The 24,692-nt window shown below is 43.5% G+C and overlaps 1 protein-coding gene across 1 annotated transcript in view; it reads right to left on the bottom strand.

The window, feature by feature from the left end:
- Positions 1 to 1,051: 1,051 nt before the first annotated feature.
- The window catches only part of LOC131457970 (polypeptide N-acetylgalactosaminyltransferase 10-like), a 70,243-nt gene continuing 46,602 nt past the window's right edge, over positions 1,052 to 24,692 (bottom strand). The window contains exons 5-12 of the mRNA XM_058626530.1: positions 22,119 to 22,304; positions 21,271 to 21,454; positions 17,176 to 17,293; positions 10,445 to 10,552; positions 3,808 to 4,029; positions 3,613 to 3,729; positions 2,495 to 2,644; positions 1,052 to 1,799 (exon numbers count right to left, since the gene is read on the bottom strand). Coding sequence (XP_058482513.1) covers positions 1,635 to 1,799; positions 2,495 to 2,644; positions 3,613 to 3,729; positions 3,808 to 4,029; positions 10,445 to 10,552; positions 17,176 to 17,293; positions 21,271 to 21,454; positions 22,119 to 22,304 — 1,250 coding nt within the window. The 3' untranslated portion in view covers positions 1,052 to 1,634. The remainder of the gene's footprint in view (positions 1,800 to 2,494; positions 2,645 to 3,612; positions 3,730 to 3,807; positions 4,030 to 10,444; positions 10,553 to 17,175; positions 17,294 to 21,270; positions 21,455 to 22,118; positions 22,305 to 24,692) is intronic.

Below are 24,692 nucleotides of genomic sequence, written 5' to 3'. Positions count from 1 at the left end.
AGGTCCCGCACCAGAGTCCACTTCAGGTCACGATGAAACTCGGGAGAAGGTTTTCAGTCGGAAAAAGATCCCAGTTTTTTTGTTTTTATTAGAAAAATCACTTCTGGAATCGAGTGAATTGTTCCCTACGCTTGTCTGGACGCACACACACACACACACACACACAAAAACACACACTTCCTCCAGTTCTCTTCCAACAAGGCACTAAGATTTCATTCAAGTTTCTCGCTACACAAGTGCTTTATGCTTCTATTTTTCTTTTTTCTTTTTTTAAAGCCTCAGTCCCAGAGTTCGTGTCTCCTCCTGTCGGCCAATCACGCGGCTCTGTGGTGAGTCAGCTGACCTTGCGGGGTCATGAAGCCGCGGGGTGGGCGTCGGCTTGCGTCGCCCGCTCAGTGACGTGAGTGAACTCCGAGCGCTGGCCGAGCAGGTGGAGGGAGATTAGGATTAGGGGGAAAAAAAACAGCAGTCCTGTGACGAACCGGTGAAGAAGAAAAACAGGGTTCTCCCACAAATTAGATCAAACTCAAGGACTTTCCAGGACCAATTTCCTGGTCCTTGAAGCTCCACTTTTACTGATTGTCCTCAGGATCTTGGTCAACATCGGTGTTTTTAAAATTTTCTTTGGTGAGACAGAGATCTCCCAGGCTTCACGTCGTTTTTAACTTTACTCGCTCGTGGCTCTGCGCGGAATCTCGCGTCCACTGGCGACGAGACAGACAGAGGACAGAGGACAGTCTCCACAACACCGTGAGTAATAAACAAGGGAGACTTAACTTCTTTCTGGCACAGAATTCAAACACTTTCAATGACCATCGCGTCTGCTTAGGGTGATTCGCAAACACTTTCAAGGGCCTTGAAGACATTAAAGAATTCCAAGGACCCGTGGGAACCGTGCAAATGAAGCTAACGTTGTGAAAAGCAAAGTCCTTCGGCCAAAAATCCTTTGCGAAGATTGCGAACCTTCTTCTGAGATTCTACACTTCTACACGTGGGACAAGCGGCTCAGTTTTGGGTCAGATTCTGTGCCGGTGGATTCCACGTGAATCCGTACGAGGAACCAAATAATAAATAAACAACAAAGTCGAGCAGAGTTCATGGATAAAAACAGCGAGGAGTTGTCTGGGTTCTCTCTCCGTCGTCTTCCAGCTGCTGCACTCGCAGCGCAGCGACTGCCCCCGAGAGCGCGGCACAGGCGAGGGTGAAGGATGAGGAGCAGATGGTTGGATCTGGGCTGAAGAGGAGAATCAATTCACCTGGTGATTTTCAGAGTGGTTCTGCTTGGCTGCACCCAGGTGTCAGGATGACTTGGCCCCCTCCTCCTCTTCCTCCTCCTGTACCATCTCTGGGGAGGTTGTCAGAGCTGCACAGACATGGGGTGATTTGAGACGGGACAACAGAGGAGGAGGTGGGCAAAGGTGCAGCGGTGCGGGGAAGATGGAGGCGGACGTGCGGGATGAAGCAGATCAGCAGGGACGCAGAGACGGACGCGACAGATACCGAGCGAGCGTTCCCAAAGAGAAGCAGCTGTCACTTAAAAAAAAAAGAGAGAAAAAAGGGGAAAGCAGAGGCGATGTGAAGATCCTTGTTTTCCCAGCAGCATCAGTTCAGCGGCTCTCAGACGCCGGGCGGCCTCACACGGAGGCGCGGTTGAAGTTCTCCAGCACGGTGCCGTTGGTCCTCTCAAACTGCCACTGCTGACTCGGGGACGACGCGTCGCACGTGTTCATGAAGACTCGCCGCTCGCTGGCGTTCGTGTCCACGCAGCTGTTACTGACCGGGTGGAACAGGCTCTTGTCCTGGAGGAGGAAGAGACACGGGAACGTGAGGAATTCTACATTAAACACTTCTGACTCGTGTCCTCATCTTGCAGGCTGCAGGATCCAGATCCAGTTTATTATTATCATTGTTGTTATCATACATATCATCACTATTATTATTATTATGCTATAATTAAAGTTGATGTCAGTCTAATTTTTATCAACAATCTCTGCTGCTGCTTATAAAAATGTCCTTTCACCACAACCTGTCTAGGCACAGATTTCTTGTGTTGAAAGGGATTTTTAACTGATCTACTGTTCTAAACTTTTATTTTTGTTTGTTTTAGGGTTAATCTGAACCCTTAGTGCTCACACGCAGGTGAATAGTACACATTCTTACGTGTTGTTGAGTCAAAGTTAGGATTCATTTTATCCCGGAGTCGTGATGATTGTGCAGAAGTCGCACAATCGACAGTTTTTCATTAAAAATTCCAAATTTTGAAATGGAAAATTGGTGAAAATGAAGATAAAAATGAAGATAAAATTTTTGGTGAAAATGAAGATAAAAAAGGATATAAGACACTTTATATAGCACGTTCTTTTCGCCTCTGTATATACGTTTAATACGTTAACGATAATATTACGTCACTAATTTAGTTTCAAACGTGACGTTTTGCAGAATCTCTGTCACATTCTTCTTCAGTGAATTCCCGCTCAGCTCTCAGCGCTCGTACTTTTCTGTAGCGCCACAGCTGGTTGCCCTTCATGCCGTGACAGTCGTAGAGAGTGACGGGACTGTTGTGGGAGATGGCGTCGAAGCAGACCTTCTTGGTGTGCATGGGGTCGCCCACCCGGACGTCCTCCCTCCAGCCGAACGTGAACACCTGCGGGGAAGGAGAACATGTTCACTTTAACGTCATGTAGAGATGAAAACGTCGTCTTCACACTTCCTCGCTTCCTCCCCTCAGACTCTGCACTCTCTCTGGATATAAACACATTTAAAGCCCTTTCATATCTGCTTCTTTTCTTGAAGTTATGAGAGACAGAGAATAAAAGTCAAGGTTTTTTGAGAAAAAAGCAAAATTTTATTAGCACTGCCGCCTCTGTGGCCTTTCCACCTGTTATTGACTCAGTGTTATTTTGGCTCCGCTGCTGATATAAAAACATCAAGCCATTAACCGGAGCTGTGGATGTTTCTGTGTGTGTGAAAGTGCATCCAAACATCACAGGTCAGTGGAGACGTGTGGATAATAAACGCCACTAATTTCTGTCAATACAAGTGATTTTTCCTACATTCCAGACAAAAGGACACCGCTGAACAATATGAAGATGAATCTTTAGTTTTACAATCGAAACACAGCGAACAGAGTCTTCAAAACAAGACGGAAGTTAAAATCACTGATTTTCTCTATGGGCTTTGGTGTGGGAGAGTGAGTGTTTTCCAAACTTTAGTTTCCTGTTGAACATGTGACATAGATATCGTAGACTTAAACTGATGTTAATTTGATTTAATTCATTTATTGTTAAGGGGCTAAAATTCAAAGTTGTAAACCACTCACTCTCCCACACCAAACCCCATAGAGAAAATCACTGATTTTAACATATGAGTTGTTGATCCACTGCTGCCTCCATCACTAAGTTCAAATGTCTTATTTTCTTTAATTTGGCATTTGAAATCCTTTGCTGGATTCACCTCAGTGACATAAAGTGACCACACGAGGCAGCAGCAGACCAGCAGCACACCAGCAGCTCCTGTGTCTCTGTGAGCTTAAAATGCAGATTTTCTCTATGGACTTTGGTGCAGAAGAGCTGAGTAAAAAGTGAACTATTCCTTTATTATGTTGCGGCTCACCTGTCCATGGCTCCAGCTGACCTCCCCTCGCCCCTTCACGCAGTTCTCCAGACGGATGGGCGTCCCGGACACAAAGTGTTTACTCTCCAAACACATGTCGCTGCCCAGGTTACGGATCTGCAACACGAACAAATAACATCAATAATATATATATATATTTTTTTTCTTTGTTTTAAAGTTGTGTAAAGACTGTACCTCCCCCCACGCGGCAGCAGGGGGCTCCACCGGCGGGTAGTGCTTGGGCAGGTCCCAGGCCACCTCGCTCATGAACCACTTGAAGTTCTTGCAGTTGAGCCGGTTCCTCAGCTCCTTCTGCGTGGCGACGTCTCCCGCCGACAGGTGGCGGTACTCGGGTCGCCGCTGGTAGATGTACTCGGCGTACTCGTCCATCCACACCTCGGCCACGCGCTTCAGGTTCTGAAATCAGAGAAAAACAGTCCCCTGAACTCAGATTTCCAACTTTGTGTCATCTGCTTTTCAAACCATGTTCCGCTCTCTCTGAGAACTTAGTCCTGGCGACGTTTGTCATGTTACTTTAAAAATGTAGACTTGTCTGAAAGTCTGAAACGATGAGTTTGCCGACGGAGTCTTCGCGACTAAAACAGACAAAACTGTCTGTCGTTTCCCACTTCCCGCCGCCGCGTCTGATCTGATCCGACTCGACAAAAGTGATCAAAGCAGAAACGACGGCGACCGCAGTCATCGCGCGCCGATCTGTCATCATTCCCCGAGAGGCGGCTGATGAAAAAGCGGAGAAAGAGTTGTCTCAGATCATGAAAGCAGACACGACGCTGAACTCAATTATCTGCTGCTTAACAGGGGGCGGCCTCTGTGAGGAGAGAGAAACGTCGAAACTATCATCAAATCACAATAAAATGAGGCTCATTTCCCGTTTAAACCCACTGATCTACATTTTAGATTAAACTAGATTAGATTATTAATAATCAACGACTTTTTGTGATTTCAAAACTATTTATTTCCACTGACATTGCACAGTTTTAACTGACTTAGTCCGACTATATGTTCTTTATCTCATATTTTTTATTTCACTATTGTTGAGCATCTTAAAGTGAGCTGTGTTTTGCAATGATAATATAGTCTATTCTATTCTATTTATTTCAGGATGTTGAAAAACTATTATGCAAACAACTCATTAATTAAAAAAATAGACAAAAAGAAATCATTAGTAAAGACTTAGAGCAGTTAAGGTATTGATTTAAATGTCAATACTTTATAGATTTAACTGTATATGACACAGTTTTTGGAAATTGGGGTAAAAAAAGACACTTTATAATCAAAGATTAAACCGGTTTCAGCAACAGCTTAACATCTGAAAAGTATAATACAATAATATTTAATGTCCAGGTCTGATTTTCTTCACAGTGTGAGAAGCACTTCTTTAAGAAAGTGTGTCAGTCGCACATAAGAGACAGATTGTTTCAACTTTCAGATAAAGGTGAGATGAAAAAGCGTGTCCTCTTCACAATGTTCCCCGGGACAGGAATATCCTGACACCACCCTTCTGTCTTCATACTGTATAATTCACCTGTTCGTGTGGCCTATATAGTTCCTGTGTGTGAGATCACAGTGGAACAGGAGCCCATTTTGTGCTTCAACAAATATGATTTTCTTTTTTTCTGGGTCAGATGTCCCTCCTTTATTTTTCTTATTATGACGTACAGTAGCTGCTAACGTACAACACCAATAACAACTTGTTTACTAATGTCAGCCATAACAACTCGTATGGCTAAAGTAGCCGCTAACTAGCTAACTAGCTGCTAACATCATCTGAAAACATCTGAAAACAGAAGCGGCTAATGTCAAACCAGATGCCATTGTGTGGCTACAATAGCTGCTAATGTTGCTGATGCTGATGACGCATCATAGAGCTACAGTAGATGCTAACACCATACAGCTAATGTCGCAACATCTAAAAACAGTGGCTGCTAACATTAAACACCAATAACACTATGTTTGGCTAAAGTAGCAGCTAATGTCAAAGGCCAATGCCCCAATGTGTGGTGGCTGCAGTAGATGCTAAAATCAAACAGCTCACATCTGAATACATTACCTGCTAATATCAAACACCAATAAAAACCTTGTTTGGCTAAAGTAACTGCTAACGTCAACGTCTGATGCCATTGTGTCTGGCTACATTTGCTGCTAATGTCAAACACCAACAACACCAAGTGTGGCTAAAGTGGCTGCTAACGTTAAACACAACCTGTTTGGCTAAAGTAGCTGCTCACGTTAAACACCACAAACAACTTGTTTGGCTAACGTAGCTGCTAACTTTAAACACCAATAACAACATGTTTTGCTAACATTAAACACCAATAACAACTTGTTTGGCTAACATTAAACACCAAACACAACTTGTTTGGCTAAAGTAGCTGCTAACTTTAAACACCAATAACAACATGTTTGGCTAACATTAAACACCAATAACAACTTGTTTGACTAACATTAAACACCAAAAACAACTTGTTTGGCTAATGTAGCTGCTAACATTAAACACTGATGCCACAGTAGCTACTGTGAGTTTAGCGCCCCCTGCTCACAAACATGCACTTAAACAAAGTCTACGTTTTTTGTTTATGGTAGAATATCACGTTTGATTGTTGTGCTAAAACTGTGGCTACGATAAAAACAAATAAATAAATGCGTCTCTTTATCCCAGTGCTCATATCACGTCGCCAGCATTTTCATTAGCGCGTCACATAACTGTCCAGTTGGCTTTTAAACGTCTCGCAGTGCATCCATAATTCGGCACAAGATGCTTCCGCGGGAGACTTAACGAGGGCAGCCTGGAATTAATAACGCAAAAAAATTATGGACGCGGAGCCGTGCTACATTATTTAGTGAGCGTTTAGGCCGCTAAATTATGCATTTAGTGGCTTTAATGCATACAGAAAGTAGCATCCATATGCTTTCACCGTGCTGCATCAATCATTATGAAAGCTTCTAATTTCATAAAGAAATTTGCCTGAGTGGAATTTTTAAAAAAAAACAGGGAAAACAGATGAGTGATGCGAGCGTCCACTGCTGGTTCTTTAAGCTCAAACCACTGCTAAACATCAAAGATTTACACTGGAGCGATGGGAAGTCCATCCACCTTAAGTCTTTGAGATGTAAGAGTAAAAGAAAACGAGAACACACACACACACACACACACACACTTCCTGTGAGTCTCTGAGGTGCAGACACGTGTCTGGAAATACAGATACAGAACAGTCGTGTGGGAGCGGAGGGTGGAATGAATGAGGATACAGGGTTCGATGAGCCTCACAGGAGAGAACAGATACAAATCCTCCTCCTGCTGCTGCTGCTCCTGCTGCTGCTGCTGCTGATGATGCTGCTGCTGATGCCCTCTGAGGGAAATAACCCTCCAGACACACACTCCTGTAGCATCGCTCTCTGCCTGCAGCTAAACTCAAACTGCAGGTGAAGCTGAGTTCAGTGGTTCTATCTCCCTCCATGGTGACTGGACCCCAGGGTGATCTCACACGCACACACACACACACACACACACACACACACACACACACACACACGCACACACCTTACAGAGGACACATCATAGACATAATACATTCCCTATTAAGTGCTTTAAAGAAGTGAGGAACAGACAAAATGTCCCCACAAAGATAGGATTTTCCATTTTTTTGGACCTCACAAAGATATAAATACAAGCCCACACACATACAAACTTTTAATCTCTTAGTGAGGACACATCCTCCATATAATACATTATCTAGCCCCTGACCTTAACCTTAACATTACAACTAAGAGCCTGACCTGAACCCTTAAGCCAGGTCTTAACCCCAAAAAGCACTTTAAAGAAGGGAGGACCAGACAAAATGTCCCCAAACACACAGATAAAAACTTGTTTTTATATCTTCGTGAGGACACGTCTTTGCCAGAGGAAATTCCCTTAACCGTCACATCTAAGTGCCTAGCCTTAACCCTTAACCTAAACCCAATTCTAATCCTTAACCCTGAAAAAGCCCTTTAAAGTTGTGAGGTCCACACAAAATGTCACACTGCATTGACATCCATTCATTCATTTCAGCAGCCTTAACTTACCTTACCTGACCTTACCTTACCTTAACTTAACCATTTAATGTCTAACCTGAACCTTAACTATAAACGTAATTCAAATCTTAGTCCTAAACTTGACCAGTTCCCATGAGGTTCTGCCTCATTAGGACCAGGTTTTGGTCTCCATGAGGACGACTGGTCCTGACAAGAAAAGGTAACAAACACAGGACGTCACATGATCTAAGTTTTAATGCGTATTTATGGCGTTGTCGTCACTGTTGTGACAGAAGAACCTGCTCATTAACATGATTTAAGGTAAACTGAAGTGACAGGACGCATTAGACAGACGAGGAGTCTCAGAGTCTCTGAGTCTCAGAGTCTCAGAGTCTCAGAGTCTCAGAATCTCAGCGTCTCAGAGTCTCAGAATCTCAGCGTCTCAGAGTCTCAGAGTCTCAGTCTCAGAGTCTCAGAATCTCAGCGTCTCAGAGTCTCAGTCTCAGAGTCTCAGAATCTCAGCGTCTCAGAGTCTCAGAATCTCAGCGTCTCAGAGTCTCAGAATCTCAGAGTCACAGTTTCAGAGTCTCACTCTAAGAGTCTCAGAGTCTCAGAGTCTCAGAGTGTGAGAGTGTCAGAGTGTCAGAGTCTCAGAATCTCAGAATCTCAGAGTCTCTGAGTGTCAGTCTCAGAGTTTCAGCGTCTCAGAATCTCAGAGTCTCAGTCTCAGAGTCTCAGAGTCTCAGCGTCTCAGAGTCTCAGTCTCAGAGTCTCAGAATCTCAGCGTCTCAGAGTCTCAGTCTCAGAGTCTCAGAATCTCAGCGTCTCAGAGTCTCAGAGTCTCAGTCTCAGAGTCTCAGAATCTCAGAGTCACAGTTTCAGAGTCTCACTCTAAGAGTCTCAGAGTCTCAGAGTCTCAGAGTGTGAGAGTGTCAGAGTGTCAGAGTCTCAGAATCTCAGAGTCTCTGAGTGTCAGTCTCAGAGTTTCAGCGTCTCAGAGTCTCAGAATCTCAGAGTCTCAGTTTCAGAGTCTCAGTCTCAGAGTCTCAGTCTCAGAGTCTCAGTCTCAGTCTCAGAGTCTCAGTCTCAGAGTCTCAGTCTCAGAGTCTCAGAATCTCAGCGTCTCAGAGTCTCAGTCTCAGAGTCTCAGTCTCAGAGTCTCAGTCTCAGAGTCTCAGTCTCAGAGTCTCAGAATCTCAGCGTCTCAGAGTCTCAGTGTCTCAGAATCTCAGCGTCTCAGTCTCAGAGTCTCAGAGTCTCAGAATCTCAGAGTCACAGTTTCAGAGTCTCACTCTCAGAGTCTCAGAGTCTCAGAGTCTCAGAGTGTCAGAGTGTCAGAGTCTCAGAGTGTGAGAGTGTCAGTCTCAGAATCTCAGAGTCTCAGAGTCTCAGTCTCAGAGTCTCAGAGTCTCAGCGTCTCAGCGTCTCAGAATTTCAGAGTCTCAGCGTCTCAGTCTCAGAGTCTCAGCGTCTCAGAATTTCAGAGTCTCAGAATCTCAGAGTCTCAGAGTCTCAGAGTTAATCCTGCTGCCTGTTTGATATTAACATTCAGCGCAGCCTCAGTCCAGGTCTAATGGTCAGAGCGCGGGGACAAAAACAGAGGCCAAGAGGTTTAATTACAAATTCAGCCCAGCCAAAAAAAAACGAGCCAGGTGTCGAGTGGACGCCGAGTCATGCATTAATGAAGAGTGTTCAGCTACAGGCGGCGTGTGGAGAAATGTTTTCACACACACACACACACTCTCTCTCTCACACACACACACACACACACACACACGCACACACACACACGCGCTGCTTCTTTGTCGCCGTGTTATTTAAACAATAACTTTCAGGTTCATTTCACACCGTTTACAAACTCATTTTACATTTCCACGGGTTCAGTGTTTGCAGAAAACAGAGTTGTTTTATTTTTGTTTCTTAAAAAACACGTTAAGACCTGAGGCCTCAAACTCAAAATGCCCCGGGGGTTTTGTGATTAGAAATTCAATATCATATCTTGATAATCCAGAATTCTCAGACAAAATTCTGAATACTGACTTTAATCTCAGACGTCAGCCTGTTTTCCAATTTCTTTCTACATTTGGCCCTTGTCCTCCTCCGTAATAGTTATACATATGTATATATACATATACATATATATGTATATATATATATATGAATATAACAAACAACCTGAATGAACCCTTTATATTTACATTTTTCTCTCTCTCCAAGAGTCGAAAGATTTCCACAGAAACTGCTCAAAAGTTATGTGACGGGAAATTGGAAGTATTCAATCAAGTCTGCAATTAATAATAATTATTTTAATTATCATGTAATCTGATTTTTATTTTCTTCATTGGTTGATTGTTTATTTATTTTTTTTTAAACGGTGAAACCTCTTCATCACAAACCAGCGCTTTTCTCGTTATAGAATAAGACGAGCAGAGAAAACGTCAAATATTCACGTTGAAGGAGCTGAACTGGTTTTTATTTAAATGAAAAAATAACGTCAATGTCATTAATTAGTCGGGTTTTTATCGACATGGGAGCAAAACGCATGAAAAGTGGTAAATTGTGACCAAAAAAAATAAATAATGTAATTCAATGAAAACTCAAAAACTAGAAAACCTAAAATAATGACCAAAACAACCCTGAACCAGTGGACACAGCAGGGAGACAAACGAGGGAGGACGAAAGAGACACGTGTGGGACAGGTGAGCAGAAAGACGAGCGTGGAACAAAGACTCAAAACATCTCAGCTTATTTTAAAAGGACAAATTAACCCTTTAAAGTCATTTCAATCATGACTCACCCTGGCCAGACTGACGCCTCCGGGAACTTTGTAGGGGACATACTTCCTGTAGATGTGTCCCACCCTGGAGCAAGGGATGTCCTCCATGCGTCCACCACACATCCACACCTGCAGACACACAGAGAGACGATGAGAGGATGAGAGGATGAGAGAATGAGAGGATGAGAAGTGTCTCATAAGACATTTTCAGACATGAAAACTGGGTGTGGTCATTTTCCGGAAAAATTGCGGTCCCCATAAAAATAATAATAATAATAATAATAATAATAATAATAATAATAATAATAATAATGATAATGATATAGATAGTTTTTTGGTTTGTGAACCATTTTTCAACATAGAAACTCGGTTCAAACCTGAAAATGTTCAGCACAGTTAGGACATTTTTGCTTCTGCTCAGATATTATCCACATATTTCACAGAGACACTGGTGCAGATTCAGAAATCATCCTGGGCAACTTCAGCCCCTCAGAGAACGCAGCTATAAAGACGCAGCGGAGGTGTCGGTCAGCTGATCAACGTTCAGATTTACAGAGTGGGAAGACGATGGAGAACAAGATGACGGTGGGCAGATGAAAAGATGGCGAGGCGCGATGAGTCATGAACGGCTGAAACCTGAGGCAGCTGTATTCCACACAAGTACCACCAGAGGAAGCTTGCGTACCACTGGTGTACACGTACCACTGTTTGAGAACCACAGATTCCTTGAAGCATGGTTGTACGGGGCACTGACACTTTAGCCACTTCACAAAACACCTGCTTGAGTCCGTGATATGTGGGGAAAATGATTGCTGCTTTATCGCAGAGTCACTCACTCTCCCACACCAAAGCCCATAGAGAAAATCAGGGATTTTAACATCACAGCACACAGGAGTCGTTGATCCACTGCTGCCTCCATTAGTGAGTTCAAATATTTATTTTGTCATTTTCGGCATTTTGAAACCCTTGTTCAGATTTACCTCAGTGTCACAAACTCGCCACACGAGGCAGCAGTAGACCAGCAGCTCCTGTGTCCCTGTGAGCTAAAAATGCTGATTTTCTGAATGGAGTTTGGTGTGGGAGAGTGAGCGGTTCTTAAAGTTCCGTTCTCTTTTGCAAAAAAGGCTGACAAAGGTGAGTTTAAGTAGCAAACACATTCTTAAGATATTGTAGACTTTACCTTGTGAACAACCTGAATGAACCCTTTACATTTTAGAGTTCTCTCTCTCTAAGAGTCAGAAAATCACTTTGAAACAGTTCCACAGAAAGTGCTCTAAAGTTGGAGACTTTCTCGACTGCACAGGGAGCAGAGAGGGTGAGTGACATCAAAGGGAACACACCAGTCAATCAGGCTTAGCTAAATGATAAAGACTTGGAATTGGATTTGTTATGCTACTCAGGGGAAGAGGAGTCTGTATTTTCTAAGTCTAAAGGGAGTCGAAAGATTGTTCTTGTTCAGAACAATCGCAAGACACAAGGTCAGATGGTTGTAAAAAACGCTATGAATTCATGATTTCCTCCTCCAGGTTCTTCAGGTGCTTTAAACTTTCTGTTGCAGCGTAGCTTTAGTTACAATGCACTGTCACGGATCATGACTCATCATTTTTCCGACCTGCTTCTTACAGCACTAATCACCAAATGTTCTACTTTCACAAGAAGACCCTGGTCAGAACGCGACCTTTCTGCGTAGGTTTTCTCCGGGTTCTCCGGTTTCCTCCCACAGTCCAAAGACATTCAGATTTTGGGGATTGGGCAAATTGAAGAACGCCCCTCGCAGTGATATTACTCAAATTTACTGACGTTACCCCCGGGTGTGTTGTCAAGGCTTGAGGTTCCCAGGGTTGAAGGATTTGGCGGTGGAGCACTCGCTGCCCCCAACTTGGAACCTTTGGAACCCAACTCTCTGCTCTCCCTCAGAGGTAGAGGATGGTTCATGTCTCCTACTCCAGTTCCTGGGGCACCCGGCCAGTTCCCAGTTCTCTCCACACCACACAAACTGTTGGCTCATAATAGTCCTTGGTTTTGGTCCTTTGATGGACTTCAGACAAGTACCAAGTTAACCCTGCACCCAACACACGACCAAGGGCAGCCTCCATTCTCCTTTATGACCCGGAAAAAGAGGCAGAGAAAAGAAACTAAAAACAACAACAAAACCAATCCCAGAGTAACACTAATCCTGCGCAAATAGCTGATCCAGTAGCTGGTGTTTAATAAAGACTTGGAATCAAATTATATCTGTAATTATGTCGTATAGACAGTATTTTTAGGGCCTGAGCAGACGAGATGATTTTTCTGATTTTTCTGATTTTGTGTTCCTACTAGCCAAGCAGCAGGCTCCGCCCACACAGACTGGGGGTTGGGGGGCCTCTGAGCAAGATACCTTTTGAAACCTAAATGCAAACTGTCATGTTTATGTTCTCTTTTCAAACATAATTTGCTTATTCTACTTTGACTTTTCCATTTTTGTTACACGTCGACCTCTGACCCCTCTGTACCGCTGTCACAAGTGACATTACCATAATGTGGGATCAATAAAGTCTAATCTAATCTAATCCGCAGTGGATAATGTTCAATACAAACATGCTAGACTTGAAGAAGAAGTTCTAACCTCACCACACCGTCGTCCACAATCCCCAAAATCCCTCATGTCTTGGTTTCCTTCCCTCCACCGTGTTTCTACTTTTGCTCCACACAGACTGTGACTGGTGAAACGTGTTGACGTGCAGAGATGTGGTCAGTGTGTGTGTGTTTGTCTATTCTGCATCATTCCTCCCTCCTGATTCTCCAGAGTGGACATCAGCTGGCGGCTGTTTTCTATTCAATTACTCCCTGTCAGGTCTGCTGCACCGCACCGGCATGGACAGACAGAATCTGGGGAAATAACAGATTAAATCCACCTTTTTCCACATCTCACTGTTGAGGATGAACGACCTGCTGCCTCCCCCTCCTCTTCATCCTCTTCATCCCTGCATTGAAACACTTGAGTTTAATAATAACAGGAGCGTGGGGCTGCAGGGGGATCAAGAGCTGGAGTCAGCGGCAGTCACATGAAATTGAAAGTCTTATCACTCACCTCGAAAACACACGACTTCTTTAATCTGCTCACCTCCAAACATGAGCGCCGTGACCACAGCTGCAGTGGAATCACTGTCTGACCTCGATATCACTCAAAGTCAACGTCCTACAAATGATATTCGTATATTTGACGGCATCGTTCGTCGAGTATTCTAAACTCTAGCGAGCGAAAGTAATGCGGGCGTTCATTCTAACGAGATGCATTCACAGATCCTGGTAAATTTAATCACTTTTGCACGGTCTAAAGCTTGGAGGAGCAGCTTCAAGATGCATTCAAGACACCTCGTAAATCTCAACACTTCTGCAAACGCGCATAAAGTCCACTGTAAATTTTTTCATTGTAAATTTTGTTAATCAAGCGAATAGTCAAATACTCTATGTTTTTGGAAACTATTAAATATTCCAATTATAAAAAATCTGGGTTAAAAATCTAAAATAATTTAGATTTTTTAACAAATGAATGAACAAAAAACAGTGGAGTCAGAAGTCTCCACAGAAGTCTGACATGTTATTACACTCATAAGTGCTCGTAACAACTTATGTGGTGTGTGTACCACGTCACAGCAGTTTCACACAGCTGACAAAACTGTGGTGCGTGTACCACCAGTGGTACGCGAGCTTCCTCTGGAGGAAAATCAGAAATTCTTGAATACTTGAGACTCCTGTTGAGTTGAGGCCGTGGTCACGGTCGACTTTTTTGTCCGTCTCGGTCTAAAACATCTTCCCACCAAGTTTCGGGAAATTCGGTGGAATTTTGCCTCCGCTGTTCAGCCCTTGAGCAACACACGGGTCCGGGTGCTAAGCCAATATCAGACCTGACCTCCAGACCAGACCAGACCTCTCGCTCCATCGCTACACCAGTGTGTGAAGTATTATGTGAGGAAGAGGAGGATGATGAGAGGATGAATCTCCATTTACGCCACTGTATTTCAACATTGGCGATCACGGTGTTACCGGGAGAGTTCAGGATTTTCTCAGGTGATACTAAAAAGTTTGAGAACCACTGATGTTAAGTCATGTTAAGAGGCCAGAGAGAATCCTGTTATTATGGTCTGTCGATGTGTGGAACACGGACAAAGAGAAATATCTCAGGCCGTGAAAACTCAAAAAGTTCCCTGTGGAGCTTTTGAGGTCGACTGATGCTTTTACAGCGAGCTACAGTCGCTCAGTTCAGTGTGTGTGTGTGTGTGTGTCATAAATACACACACAAGTGCGACTATATATACATTTGCTTTTCTTTCTCCGGTGAAGCAACAAAAACACCCCGCAGATGTTTTCAGGCTGTGTTCCAGTGATAAAGAGCCGCTGGTGATAACGAGGTGAAGAACACAGCGGAGCTGCGAGAGTGCGGCGGTGGTGGACTTTAACCAAAATAACAATAACGCATTTCTGAATTGAATTTATTGAAAATACTTCTTGAAGATGTGTGAAGTGTTTGCACTCACAGGACAAAGAGTCAGGGCAGAGAAAAAATAACAAAGATTTCAGTCTGAAACATTTGAATTTGAACCAAGATGACAGTTTGTTTAAAAGGTAAAAAACAGGTGGAAAATGGAAAAATGGAGTATTTTCCACATTTGCAAGTAGATTTTCTACATTTTAAATCGTCACCTTTCCAGAAGCAAAACACACTTCACAGGGAATTATTTGACACATAAATTCACTGTTTACCTCACTTTCTATGAAGGGGACCCACTTTTTAAAGATGGCAAACTATTGTGACCCAAATCACAAGACAAATCTCGATGAGAGAGAGAGATGCATTCCCGAAACTGTGACCGACATAAACACAGAAGCATGAAATGCTGCGATCCCCGTATCAAAGCCAACGCAGGCTCAAAACGATTCTGACGGCCAATTTGATATTTTTTTGTTTTGCATTCTTCAATCTCAACAAACAACAAAAGCTACCACTGCTGTCAACTTCCACTCCGGTGAAACGCTCCGAGTCAGAAATGGAGCCGCGGCCTTTTGTCCGGTCACATCCGACGACCGCAGTATCGGCTTTTGTGCTTAATTGAGTCGGACGTTAAAAGTCCCGACTCATTCAAGGCAGAATTCAATTATTGTGACGGCTTTGCTGCTTCTGTCCAGAGCTCATTGACAGAGGCAGCAGGTTCTTAACATGCCGGCCATGTCACACGCACTTATGGCCACGCTACAGAATAATTCATGCTGAACCAGCAGACAAAAGCATAATCTAATATGGATTTCTGAGGATGATTAATGTGGAGAGTCTTCGGGACGCAGCAGAGCAAGCGAGGCTCAAGATCACACAGACAAGAGCTGCGGCTGCAACAGGAATCTCGTCTCATTTCCTCAAAGAGTCTCTGAGAATCTGTTTAGCTAAAGAGCGCTGGGTAAACACCACAGCTGGAGGAGAGGCACGCGAGTCATCGCCGAGAGCCAGGAAAACCGTGCAGCGATATTCAGTGAAACTGTCATCATTTCATTTGTTCTGTGTGACGACGTCCTGTCACAACAAATTACGTTATTTTATGTATTATGTTATCTTTAGTAGAAGTTATTCTTGAGTTATCTTTGAGCGTTAACGTTCACCTTTACTGTGCGGCGAAAAACAAAAGAGATGAAAACAGTGACACAAAAGTCGCTCAGCCAATCGTACATAGCCACCACTTCCTTTCCACCTGGCTTTCAAAATAAGAGCAGCAATAAAAACAGCTAAATAAATACACGTTTTTTGAATGTCATTTTCAGTGTTCCACAACTGTCAGTGACAGGAAGTCGTCACACTTCACACAAACCAGGTTTCCGGTAACAGCTTGGCAATAAATGTAACTTTCATTCGTTATTATTATAAAATACAATCATCGTGTTGAGTTTACTTCTGCAAATGCACATCTGGTCCACTTTAATTTCAATTCATTCCATTTTATCTGGGTTTTCAGTTCAGGCTTCAACATAAATGGTTCAAAAGGAAAATTACATCTATGTCAAAACAACAACTATAAATCTGAGGCTAGAACCTCAGAATGAAAGCATTTTTTTTGCTTACACTGTTTTCAATGGGGACATTATTGTCCTTAAGGTTCTAAGTGTTAGTATTCTTTTCACACAGTGGCTGTATCAACATATGGGAACAGACATCAATTTTTTTTTTTAAATATCACTACAAGGGCAATGTGTAATGCTGCTGCCCCCTTGTGGTAAGAGATGTACTGCAAATAAGGTATTCATTGGAGATATGGGGTAACCTTGATAAAAGGTTGTGCAGTTTTTATTTTTTACCTTTTGTTATGAATATTGTTCGAGCAAATGTTCTTGAATTATCAAGACACTGACTCACATAATTGTTTTCTCATATATTTTTTGAATAATCAGCTTCTTTTTGGTTTTTAAATGCTTCAAACTTTAACCCATTTTTTAAAAATCCAATTCCAGTCGACCTTTAGGAAATGAACTCCGGAGGAAAATGTGAACATAATTCACCGTAAAATCACGATAAAAACATAAACAACAAGATCTGTGGTGCAAACAAAACTAGAAAAGCAGAGTGATGACACCAGAGTCACTGCAATGACGATGAACATAAAGATATGTGTGAATGAATAGTTTAATCCAGACTTCACTGCACACTAAAGAAAGACCTTTTATGACACCATCAGTGGACTCTGAGAGAGAGAGAGACACTTTTGTAGGTTAACTGTAGATTTTACCTTGAACGAGATCTCGTACTGCTCTCCTCCCCAGATCTCCAGGCCCGTGTCGTAGCCTCCCAGTTCCCAGAACCACTTCCTGTCCACAGCAAACAGTCCGCCTGCCATCACTGGAGACCTGCGAGACACATTAGACACACAATTAGACACACAATGTCCTCAGAATCAGGAGGTCTTGCGAGAAACCCTAGCCAGGTACCGGCGACAAGAGGAACGCCGTGTTATCGCTATTTTGAAAAAGAAGCCGCGAAAACCGTTCAGAGGAAGCGAGGAAGAGGAGACGACTGTCTGACAGAGCGACGGACGGATGTTTATGGTGGTGTTGTAAAAACATGTACTCCACCAGACTTGCAGAGTCTGGATATGACTGTCAGACGATAACACTCAAAAACTGTGGTTGGTTTAACTTATCGGCAAATGAAGAAGTGCAGAACAAGGGCAGTAAAATGGTGTTTTTCAGGCATTTCATCAAATCACTGTTCTGCAGCCAAGGTGGATTTTATATCACTCCTTCTGATAGTAAAAAACCAGAGGCTCAGAGACAGGGTGAAGAGTTCAGATATGGAGAGGGAGCCTGGAGAAAAGCTGCTGCTGCTGCTGCTGCCGCCGCTCCTGTGTGTCCAAACGAGCCAGTCGAGGTGGTGGTTGCGGCATCTGATTAGGACGCCTCCTGGGTCCTTTCCACTGGCAGTTTTCCCAGACACGCCCAACTGGGAAAAGACCCCGGGGCAGAGAGCTGGAACTCAGTGGAGGAATTCTATTTCCCATCTGGTCTGGGAATGAATCAGGATCCCAACGGAGGAGCTGTAAAGCGTTGCCAGGGAGAGAGAGAGAGAGAGAGATGTCTGGAACAACCTGCTTAATACACCAGTCTCCCCAACAAGACCATCAGACAGCTACAGCTTCATTAGACTGCTGCTGCGGCAGGAGTGCTTTTAGAGCACTAACGCTGGGCATGAACTGTACAATTCCAAAGTGATTCTTTTTTTTACCCAGTTTGAAGTCAGTCGAGTTGATTTTCAGCAAATATCAGCCAAGAAGAACCAATCATTTGGTGGTGTTCTTGCACAGATGAATCAGAGCCATGACAGGAGAGCATTTAAAAAAACCATGGCAGCATGATGCTAAAGTGTGGAAGTTGTTCCAGTTGTGGCGACATTCCACGCGTTTCTTTCACGATTCCTCCTCTCACGGTCGACACAAATGAGGGAAACATTGGCAGGAAGTTGCTGCTGCTTGACATTGGTAGTTAACCCCCTAAAGAATGAGCTTTAGTTATCAAACCTTTAACCATTCAATAAACTGCTACTCAACCCAATGTATCAACGGATTAATATTTCTTAAGCAAAATCAACCTCGATCGTGAAAAATCATCACTTTCTAGTCTTTTTTTTCACAACGTTTAAACAGAAAAAACCCCAACAATTATGCAAATTATGAAATTACCTTTGGAGGGATAACATAACCTGGGATATGTAACTAGTTACCAACAACTGCATTACATTAGTTCACATATTGATGTTTTTCTTTCAATTATTAAAAGGTAAACAAAATATTACATTTTCAGTATTTTCATCCTCAGAATGAATGCATCATTCTTTTTTTCAGGGTTTCAATGGGTACATTTTTGTCCTTAAGGTTCTAAGAGTTAGTATTATTTTGTGTAAAATGTATAAATATATATCACAAAAATAGAAACCTTTGGCAACTGTCATGTCACGTGTATCGACAAAAAATGGGTAAACAGCACTCTGGACACACTGAGTGACTTTTGGGTAAAACAGTGTTGGAGCAGTTAGTTGCCCATGACTGGAGATTATTGTGTGCTGCAGGAAATAATCTCACACACACACACACACACACACACACAGAGTGAAGTAACAGAACGAAAAGTTTCATCAGGTGACAAAAGAATTAACTCCAGTGGCTGCAGGGAACCACACGACTGTGGTTTGTTGTGACAGAGTGCAGACGCTGTGGTTTGTGTGGGGTGGAGACTGTTGCTTCATGTTTGCCGGAGGGGAAACACACACAAACACAAACACACGAACACACCTGACCCTCCCTGGAGTCGCGTCGCGTCGTGGAATTGAATATCTTGGCCTTCGGGACACACGACACCGACATCTCAGACTGAAGCGAGTGAACAACAGGATCATTTAACCCTGACTTAAGCACTTAAACTCAGCAGGAGAGCGGCCAGAGGCAGGTTCACGATCACACGCACCACTTTACTTTACTTTAAACTTCAGACTTGGTGCCTGATATTATTACTCCAGGATACAACTCAAATAATAATAATTGTTTTTTCTGACTCCGGGCTTGTACTGGATATGTGGACATGAATCATCGTCACAGCAGAACAACAGGGTTTTATTAAAAAACAGAAGAGGTAACAAACTGAGGCAGCATCTCAATCTGAGACACTGGGAAAGATTTAAGGAGATTTAAGCCGAGTTTCAGTTTCATACCGAGTTCAAGGAAAGCCACTGAAGACAGAATGTACAGATGCGACTGTTTTAATAATGTTGCTTTTGTACAAAACAAAATAATGTGCAAAAACCCAAAACCGTGACCCAAAAACCACAAAGCCAACCGAACCGCGAGCTCGGGGAACCGCTGCACCATCGGGGGGACACAACCTGAGGCTACACCACACACAAGTGTGTTGTGCTGCTGACCCAAAGTCACCAGTCACTCTGCTGCTGCTGCTGCTGCTGCTGCTGCTGCTGCTCCCCTGTTGCTAAGCAACTACTTTGTTTTGCTGCTAAGGAACGACTTGCTGACCCGGCAGATGATTTAATTTGTGAGACAAGAAAAACGAAAAAAGGCAAGTATTGTGTTTGTTTTAGCAACAACTCACAGCAAAGGAGCTGAAATCTCTCAGAATGTCCGTTTCAACTCATCCTGAAGTCAACGGTCCATGAATATTCCGACTCACTGTTTGCATTTAATTTGAAATCGTCCCTTCTTTCGTCCACTGACCTTGGGAAGAGACGGAGTTCAGGCCTGAGCTCACGGCTCAATGAAACATCGAGAGCCAAAGGGAGGATGACAGAGAGAGAGAGGGAGAGAGAGGGAGAGAGAGGGAGAGAGGTGATGAAGCTGACAAAAGAGACAGTGACAGCAGCATGAGATAAAATTACACACACACACACGCGCACACCTCAGAGATGGATTCCGCCACTCCGCCGCGCCGCGTCCCGCACTGCAGCAATGTCAATCAGGATGAAAATGAAAATCTTTGCCACTCAAATTAGATTTGCACTGATGAAGGTCATTTCATTGGCCAAGAAGAGCAGACTAATTCACCAAATGAGGATTGATTCGGGCTGTTCAGCAGCTCGTTTCTTCTTCAGCCTCCTCTCCCTCTCTCTCTCGATGATCCCTCACTGTACCTCCCCTCCTCTCACCTTAAACGGCCCTTTGGCATCCAAACGCAGAGACATGTTGTCAAACCGAATCCCCGGACGCTCGCAAATGGAGTGCCTGGCATCACATGCAGAGTGATTTGGCCTTAATAGCGGAGACCGTCTTCGGTGAACAGTTGATTTATTCTGCCCTCCATTACTTAAAGGTTACGTCTCCGTGTGCCGCGGCGTGCGCACGAAGGTCACTGCGGTCAGAAGCTATCAGTCGTTCTACCAGGGGAGCTAATATCATACAGTGATGCTGCTCTCCCTGCATGACTGGTCCGTGGTTCACTCGTGTGCAGAACGTAGTATAGTAGTATTTTTCTTTCTCTCAATATTCCACTTGAACAAAGAAGAAGAAAAACAAATCCAATCATAAAAAAAGTGAGAATAACGTGGGGTCGACAGCAGCTATGAGATGCATTCAATGACCCCCATGGTATTAATTACATCTGCAGGGTCCACAACCTATAACAATACGAATATGTTTTAATCTGAGTGTCACAGGTGATTTCTGTTTGCAAATGACAATCACGTCACTCTGGAAAACAGGAAGTTGATTCTTCTCCTCGTGTCAGAGAAGATGACCGTCGAGGAAAAAGAACGACGCCGATTTTGACACAGACTTACGCACTCGTGGCCACGATGACATAATCAGGAGGGAAAAAGGACGAGCACTCACTCGAAGGGTTCACTGGGGTCGTCGTTCTGCAGCTCGGCGGGGATGGGGATGCGCTTGTAGAACATCTCCCAGTCGAACGCTCCGCGCATGGCGTTCCCCGCCTGCGTCTCGTAGCCGAAGTTGTCGTGGTCGATGACGTCGATCATCGGGCACACGATCGTCTTCCTGTTCTGGGCGATTCGGTCTGAGACAGAGAGGGAGGAGCTTGTGAGACAGACGGTGAAGCAAAGTGCAGCTGTGTGTGTGTGTGTGTGTGTGTGTGCGTGCGCTGATGTTCCCGCCGTCTCACTTCCTTTGTCCCGAGAGTTTCTCCACGTCAGGATTTCCGTCGCCACAAAAAAACAAACAAACGACTTTCGTTTTTGATTTTCACAAAACTTTGTGGAAGTCTTGGGTTCAGGCCAAAGCGAGAACCCATTACATTTTGGCCCGGATCCCGGATTAGGGGGCAGATCCAGGAGTTGGCTTAAGCTGTGAGGCTTGATTGAATTTAGGTGAGTGTTGTGTTTTGATGGAGGCCTGAGCTCCTTCACTTACACGCCATTAACTCACTAAACTGCACGTCCATGGTTTCTGGGAATATTTGGGTTTTATTTTTGCTCCATTGACTGATTTTTCATTTTTTTAATGTAATGCAGGAACAGTAAAGGTAGAAGTGATGTGATTCATGGAGAAGACGCTGGTTTAATGTGAGCCGTGGGTGTTTTTATCACACTCGCACTCAACTTGTTTCATTTCAGATTGGTGACTTTTATTTTTTACACAAATTCTGCTGCCGTTTTACTAACTGTCTGTATTATATATAGATGTACAGAGAGAGTGAGTCGGCGTAACGGTGAGTTCCTCACCCAGCAGCGGAGGCAGCCAGTTGACGTTGGCCTCGCAGTGAGAGTCCAGGAACGTGATGACCTCTCCTGTCGCAGCAGCTGCGCCCAGCAGGCGAGTCCGGATCAGACCCTCCCGCTTCTTTGTCCTCAGGATGCGAACCTTCAGCAGCCGCACCATGTACTCCTCCAGCGCCACCTTCAGGTGCTCTGAGGGGAGAGCAGGTTCAAACACGGAGATCAGTGTGTGCTCGAGAGAACGAAAAGAACGACAGAGTGAAGCAAGGAGAAGCAAACGCGAGAATCCACCATCAAAACCACATCTGCTGAGTCACATGACCCACACAGCCTCACACAGCCTCACACACACACACACACACAGCTACACACAAACTGGGGAAAACTTTCTATTTCCACTCACTTATCTGCATGTTTTCATCCCTGCTGCAGTCATTAGACAGAATGTTACCCTGAAGAGAAAGACTTCAACCGTGAGGACTGAACAAAGGAATTAAATCAGCCTCTTGTCACGTGTGCGCTCATAAAGCCCATTGGCCAAAAAAGAAACAAAAAAAAGAAGAAGGAGAAGAAGAAAAATTGCAATTATGCTCAACATTTCACTGGAAAAGAAATTCATAATGCCTAACAAGGGAATTTAAGAAAACTGCTGCATCCAATAATCTGTCCAGTTTACTGTCAGATACTAAATTACACCAGCACACACTTTTAAATAAACAATTTAAAAGTCTTTTCAGAGCGTCAGGAGTCACCGGCGGCGGCGGCGGCGGCAGCAGCAGCAGCAGCAGCAGCAGCAGCAGCAGCAGCAGCAGCAGCAGCCATAAATCTCCAGAGAGACACACAGAGATGCTGGATGTTCAGACGACCACGGCAAATTTACTGGAAGGTGAAACAATGAGGAGCTGCAGGGAGCAAGGGCAAACCACGAGATGACCATAAAATCATCAATCCATCAAAAAAAGAGACGCTTTTCACCAATCTGTCCCTCGAGCTGCCTCTGAAATCAATCCTGCCCTAAATACACACCATAAATATTGTTTTCCTGCTCACACGCAAGTCAGCGGTGACAGTGCAGTAAAATAAATATTTATATTTATATATATATATATATATATATATATATATATATATATATGTATATATACACATATATACATATCTATATATTAATACATTTTTGAATATAATATTTATATTGAATATAATATATACATATATATGTGTGTGTATATATATATACACATATATATTTATACATACATATAAATATAAATATTTATATTCAAAAATGTATAAATCACAGGAGCTGGACTCTAGGACACGTTTCCTTTAAATATGAGTTTTTCCTTAAACAATAATAATCACTGTAAAAAAACCATCTATCTATCTCTCTCTCTGTCTGTCTCTCTCTCTCCTCCTCTGAATAAAGACGTGCGTGTGATCTGTTCTTCCTGTCAATCATCCGCCTCTTGTTGAGACTCATTTGCATATGTGCTGCCATGTTGATAAATGACCATATGGCCGAGAACGCTTCCAGATATGATGTTTTTCCACCTTGACTGAACAACAACAGATGCCTGTACAAACAAATAAACAAACAAATAAATAAACGAATGAATGAATGAATGAAGGAATAAAAATGTGTAAGGCAGCTAAAGTGTGATGTGATCATTGTCTCTGTCAGACAAACATGACTCAGCTGGAAAACAACAAAGCTACTACTGTCAAGACCGAGGACTGTCGCGCTCAAATAAATAATACACAACAACACAGTGATGTCATCAGCGTATAACGTTAATGAATGAACCCTGAATGTAAAGGTGTTCCACTGAGGAGCAAAGGACCTGCAGCACAAGTCCTTTACTGGACTCAAGCCATGGTTCTCAAACTGTGGTACATGTACCACCAGTGGTACGCGAGCGCTTTTGTACTATACAGTTTGTTTCGTACCTGCTCTGCGTATAGTTTCAAAATCGACTTATAGTTAAAATCTGGCATTGAACTGTTCAAGGTCGAGCGCCTTGAAGCCTTTTTTTTTTTGTCACGCTCATTCTTTCTTCTTCTTTTTTGCTGAGTCGCGCTGCAGAATGTTTTCGATATTCTTCTTGACCAACACGCATGATTGCACACTATATTCTCACTGACAGCGGCCATACTGAGGAACGCCGCGGAGGCTACGACGCGGTAAATCAGATTTATCGCGTCGCTTTCTTTACGACGAGTCGTACATCTCCAGAAACTGGATTTTTCATCTCTTTTTTTTCCCTCACCTTGTAATTTGTGTCTGTCGCGAAACTTCAACACAAAACACCAAAAAGAGAAGAGCCATTATTTTGTGAACACAGGCAGCCGGGCCCGACATTAATAAAATATGACTTCTGTCTGTGTTGCTCATTGATAATACTTCTTACAAATGGGGCTCTGTCACCGAGGAACCCCCTCTAACACAGGCACTAATTGGATTCTGAATATCACAGGAGAAGGTGATGGAAAAAGGCAGCGCTTCTTTCCAACCTTCAGTGGATAAACTCGCCGTTTTTATCTCTGCACTCTTACTTCCCCGCTCCGTGTCTTTGGTCT

The sequence above is a fragment of the Solea solea genome, chromosome 4 (assembly GCF_958295425.1).
Source record: "Solea solea chromosome 4, fSolSol10.1, whole genome shotgun sequence".
Taxonomy (NCBI): Eukaryota; Metazoa; Chordata; class Actinopteri; order Pleuronectiformes; family Soleidae; genus Solea; species Solea solea.
Note: the sequence above shows the minus strand (reverse complement) of the source record. Positions and strands in the feature narration are given on the sequence as shown.